This window comes from Limanda limanda, chromosome 10, assembly GCF_963576545.1.
Source record: "Limanda limanda chromosome 10, fLimLim1.1, whole genome shotgun sequence".
NCBI classification, from domain to species: Eukaryota; Metazoa; Chordata; class Actinopteri; order Pleuronectiformes; family Pleuronectidae; genus Limanda; species Limanda limanda.
In genome coordinates, this window is record NC_083645.1 from 24633657 (window position 1) to 24639397 (window position 5741).

At 40.9% G+C, this 5741-nt stretch overlaps 1 protein-coding gene across 1 annotated transcript; it reads left to right on the forward strand.

The window, feature by feature from the left end:
* Positions 1-1375: 1375 nt before the first annotated feature.
* On the forward strand, positions 1376-3414 carry LOC133012151 (transmembrane O-methyltransferase homolog). Its single transcript, XM_061080131.1, has 3 exons — positions 1376-1641; positions 2559-2755; positions 2829-3414. The coding sequence occupies exons 1-3, from the start codon at positions 1377-1379 to the stop codon at positions 3195-3197; spliced, it is 831 nt and encodes a 276-aa protein (XP_060936114.1). The 5' UTR covers position 1376; the 3' UTR covers positions 3198-3414.
* Positions 3415-5741: the final 2327 nt, after the last annotated feature.

A 5741-nucleotide genomic window follows, 5' to 3' on the forward strand; every position in this document is an offset into this window, starting at 1 on the left:
ATGAAGAATTATATGATCTTATATAGAGAAAGAGACTGATATAAATATAAAGGCAGGTATATATACATATTCGTTATTAATTAGTCAGATACATTTCATATCAGATGATGCCAGTTCTAACTTTCCATGCAGAACCAGTTTCCCACATGCTTGTTGTATTTTTACATGTTTGCTGCCCTCTAGTGGAATCCCGCAGCATCACTGAGAAGCAGGGGGAGGAGCCTGGGTGTGCTTCCAGCCGGACTCTGCCACGCCCCTCTGTCTATTTCCTGGAGAGTGGAATCGGACTAACGTGCTTTTCCTTCTCGTTGGATTCCTTTCTCTCAGGATTTGATTCAGAGGTTAAAGGATCCAGGTTTGATTCCCAGCTGCTGTTCGTGTGTTTGACTGACAGGAGTCTCAGTGACAGATCCCCCCCCCCCCACCTGTGTTTGACAGGACTGATCCTGGAGCAGCTACTGGGTGAGAAGCTGCTCTGACACTTTTCACAATTAAAAGTTTCCTTGTTCGTGTTCACATGTTTCTATCAAACAAAGAGTGTGTATTGTTATTAATCTGGACTGAAACACAAAGGTCTTTATTCATATGACCACTGTACAAACATCTGAACAAAGTCATTGTAAAGGTTTGATTTCAACATTTCTCTAGGTCATAATTGATGTTTAAACTTGAAGGTTTGTTCTTATAAATAAACGTGATATTAATTGTAATGAGAAATCTCTGCAGAAATGGTCTGTTTCTGTTTCTAAGTTTGTTCCATTGTGTCGTGTTCGGTTTGATGGAAAAAATACAATTATTAAGATGTTATATTAAAAGTATGAATATGGTTGTTCTGCAAAATTGTTTCCATCACAGAAACAATTAGATCAAGTAGTTGATTTTCCAGAGAGGGACAAAATACAATTATTAAATTGTAAAATCAACAGTTGCTCATATCTGAAAGGATGACTGGAAATCTGCAGATAGATTAAAAAATCTCAGTCCTGTGCTTTGAAATAACCACAATTTACCTGCAGGGGGCGCTAAAGAACAACGTTTTTCTCATATTTTAACAACTAATACAAGTTTGAAGATGCTAAACGCCTTATAAGTTAAGCATTAAACTTTTAGCCAAAAATAATGGCTAAATAATGTATATATAAAATAATATAATATATGTTAAGTGATTTTGTATTACATAATTGATAATATGATAATATACCAAGAATTAGAATCTGGATCCAACAGAAACCATGTTCAATATACTCCAATTGATGATCCAGATTTTTCTTGTTAAGATAAATCAATAACCAATGTGTCACTTTGCTGAAATCAAACAGTTTGACCTCATTTTCTCCGTCTTGTGTTCACAGGTTTTTGAGATTTCAAACTTTAACATGTGGCTGGTTGCAGTTTCCGTGCCGCTGCTTCCTGCCATCGTCCTGGCGTCCCGTCGCTACCACGTCCACCTGTCCTCGCTGTGTCTCAGAGCTCTGGGCTGGGTGCTGAGGCTGCTGCGGCGGGGGGGTCCGGAGGAGTGTGTCCGGAGCACACACTCCTTCGTCTTCTCCAACTGCACCCACGGCAAAGTGGACAGTGTCCTGGAGACCTTTGACCTCTACGCTGAGATGCACCCCTCCTTATCCATTGGTCCAGAAATAGGTAAGTAACTGCATCTAAAGTTTAGAGGAACCGTCGTTGTGATATTAACTATTCAGACCAGTAGAATCTGAAATCTGTGACCTGTGTGGATGTAAAGTTGTTGACGTCCTTTGACCTAAAGGCTTGAATTCAGGTGCAGATCCTGTGGAAGCATCAGAATCTGACACAGTTTGAGGGTTTTGTTCTGTTAAGTGATGAATCAGTGGCCGACAGGTTCAAACCATCAGGAGCTTCTGGGAAAGTTGTTAAAAAACATCCAAACCTCACTTCACCCAAATGTTCAGAGATTTATTAACTTCAAACAGCCGCAAAGAAACTTGAACACTTACTGACAAACAAAAGCAAATGTGGAATTAATAAGGAAAGTTTTTTCTTAATTAAATCACACCTGACACAAATGTGAATCTCTTGAAGTTTATGCTGCTGATATCAGAGACTTGCTTTTCGTGAAGTGTCCAGAGAGTGGCGATCTTTCCACTTGCAGTTTAAGCCACACCAGCAGTTTCTTTATCTGGTTTTATTTTAAATAAACCAGAACTGAACAATATATGTACTCAGGCTGTATTTAAAGCAGGAATAATAATTATTTTAATTCAGTGATGAACCTGTAGTTTATTAAGAGATCACAAATCTTTAAGTTTGAAAATGTGCTTTAACATTAGAAATCCTAATATGAATCACTAACTTCCACCCATTGTATATATGATATTAATAACTTTAACACTTAATACCTTTAATTATTATGTTCTGCCCACAGTTTGGTAGAAAATCATCAGAAAATGAAAATGCTGCTTCCATGGGGAAACAAGATTTATCTGGTTTCCCCATTACTCCCAGTACAGTTACTGGTATTGTAATGTTTGTGTGCATGATGTTGATGATGCTGGTTTTATAAAGTCCTGTTTCCTCTGTCCCAGGTGAGGTGTTGGATGCTGTGGTCAAGCGGGTGCGTCCCTCTCGGGTGTTGGAGCTGGGGACTCACTGTGGCTACAGCTCAGTCCGCCTGCTGCGTCTGCTGCCCCCTGCTGGCAGACTGATCACAGTGGAGATGGACCCCCTCACAGCAGAGCTGGGGGAGGAGGTCATACTTGTGTCTGGATTCAAACACCATCAGGTAAATTACAGCTTCAGTTAAAGACCGGTTATCAAACAGGAAATTAATCTAACTGATTTCCTGACGTCCTCAGTTCCAGGTGTTGACGTCGAGCTCAGCCGAGGTCGTCCCAGCTTTACGCTCACACCTGGAGCCTGATGGGAGAGAAGGGTTCAACCTGGAGCCTGATGGGAGAGAAGGGTTCAACCTGGTGCTGATGGACCACGATCCTCTTCTGTACCTCGCTGACCTGCAGGCGCTGGAGAAGGAGGAGCTGCTGTGTCGCTCCGGCTGCTCCGTCCTCTTCATCGACAGGAAGAGACGAGCGGGAGGCCTCAGAGGAATCCTGGATCACGTCAGAGGGAGATCCGACTCCTGCTGCAGCGTCAGGACTGAGCTTCCATCTTTACTGGAGGTCGTCTACAGGAAGGAACGAGCTGAGGGAGGAGGGGATGGAATCTGAAGACAAGGGGTTTATTGTCAAGGAACAGTTTTATGTACTTCAAAGAACTGGAAGATGAAAACATGCTGAATGGATTACTTGAAAATCTACTTTTAATGCTGGATAATTAAATTACAAATAAGTTAATAATAATGAAACTTGTGATATCTGTGTCACAGTGTTTATAAATGAAACAGCACACAGTGAATTAGTCGTCTGTGCTTGAGGTTGACTTATTGTTTATATTGAATAAATCAAATATCTTATCTGAAATATATTAATATGATATTGATCTTAATGTTAACTGTGCTAAGGGATATTTACAGCAGAAAATAACAACAATACATAACAAAACAAACAGGTGGACAGGGGGTGAAAACATAACCTCCGTGTTGACATAAACACTGGATGTAGAGCCCAGAGTGACCACTTGATGGCGTCATCTGCTTTTTTAAAAGGAACAAAAACCTGCAAGTTGAACTGGGTTTGACTCAAATGTTCACAAACTGGTTTGATGGGAAAACCTTTAAAGGACAATTCCACCCAGTTTAAAAGTTTACATGCGGCTCAGTGAGCATCAACATGTTTTGCTTTTGGTATTTATCATGTGGTCATGTGAGGCAGCAGATCCACCCCCCCCCACCCCTCCCTCTTGAGCATGTTGTGTTATTTACTTTCAGACTCCGTGTTTACAATTAAATAAATAAAGCACGATTGGGTGAAATTGCTCCCATTCGCTCCCTCCCTCCTTTGTTTCTACCAACATCAGCAATCTTCCTCTAAGTGGCCATAACGTCTGAGACCCAGTGTTCCAGGGATGGGGGGGGGGGGACTCAGGTGTAGTTTTCTGATCCTGAGCCTCTAATGGCACCGCTGAGGCTTTTCAGAGCAGCAGGGAAAAGCCATTACACGGTTTAGAGACAATTTAGTGCAGAATTTAAATAAATAATATTTGCGCAATAGCACGATTTAATTAGATGCAATATTTGCAGGGGCCTGGGGGGTGCGTCCCGACCCCGGGGTCACAGCGTGGTGGATGCTGCAGTGGGTGAGATGAGTCTAACTCAGAGAGCGTGTGCTGCAGTGAAAGAGGGGGGAAGGGGGGGGGGTGCAGGTTTAAATTAGCCATGGAGGTTAGGTAATACACAGACACTGGATGAGAGTGGTGTGAATCCGTCCAGCTGCAGAACAGGTAATTGTGCTGGCAGCATGTTGACGAGCTGCATGAATACTTTATGGCCTCAGACACGGATCACTGTCGGCACATCTGGGGGAAGCAGCTTCTGTTGAATATGACTTTGAGGGAAAGAAAAAACTGATTTCCTGGAAACTCTGATGCCACCGGGGTCGTTCATTATGAATTAGCTGAGCTGAATACTGTCGGACACGTGATACACAAAGTTACAGGGATCTACAGATCCACATGAAGTACTGACAGGAGGCTCTGCTCTCTAACTAGTAACACTACTGGTACTAAGGAGGATTGCAGAAAGATTACCAATCAAGTTAGTATATAAATGTTATTGGATAATTAGATCCAAAATATATAACAGCATTTCACCTCAAGACAACAAAGATTTAAGTCTTTGGATAGAAGCATATATACTCAGTAGAGCTCATTTTGATTGATTGATTGATTGATTGAATATTTATTTAAGCCTCGGAAGACACATTGAGGGATAAGACCCTCATTTACAATGGTGCTGAGGGTACAATAAAAAAGTTGATACATTAAAAGTGAATACATTGAATAAATAGGAATGAAATAAATATGCATATATATATATACACAGTAATACAAGGTATAAAACAATTCGTCAATAAAATACTTTGGCCAAGTCAACTAGCATATAGCATAGCTCATACATTCACTTAGGCCCAACAGTCCAACTACTGAAACCAGTGATCACCTCTGACTGCCCAGGATGTGATCACTGGTCTCAGTGGTAATTTGTACCTTATTTTAAATCTTTTTAAGCGAGATTACAGAAAATACAACCAAACAGATTCCTACAAAACTTGGTGGAAGGAAAACTCAGAAGTCAGAACAACAACGTCACAACTCGGTAAATGGAAACTTCTGAGGACGAGGTGATCATTTGATTTAAAAAACGAAAATCTGGGATATTTAGTGAGTTGATATCTATGTGTGTGTGAAGTTTGGGGCTCTGTGATTGGATAATGATATAATGGGACTGTGTGGCTTCGGGGAGAAATGAGCTCTACTGAGTTCTATTCATGTTGTTTTTATGAATAAAAACAGAAGGTTTCTGATCTAACATACGTACAAATATCTGATTTTGAACAAATAACTTATTTACGTAGGGCAACAAGTCGTTTTCTTTATTCTGCCCTAAACCAGATTTGTGTGAAGGATAAAACAAAGATTGTCTATAATGAGAAACTGCACTTGTGTATCTATCTGTTAACCCATGATGCTATTTTCATCTTGATATTTACACATTCTCCTGTATTAGAGACAAATCGGCTGCACTGCACTTTGACGTGAGGAGTTTCTGACACCAGCCGTGTCTCTGAATGGCCGGTGTGTGTCTGTGATTACAC

What these genes read in the sequence shown, in the direction of transcription:
- LOC133012151 (XM_061080131.1), top strand. Translation starts at nt 1,377, where the DNA reads ATGTGGCTGGTTGCAGTTTCCGTGCCGCTGCTTCCTGCCATCGTCCTG. An exon ending in ATCCATTGGTCCAGAAATAG is followed by an intron (nt 1,642 to 2,558) that starts GTAAGTAACTGC and finishes CCTCTGTCCCAG; the next exon opens with GTGAGGTGTTGGATGCTGTG. An exon ending in CTGGATTCAAACACCATCAG is followed by an intron (nt 2,756 to 2,828) that starts GTAAATTACAGC and finishes TGACGTCCTCAG; the next exon opens with TTCCAGGTGTTGACGTCGAG.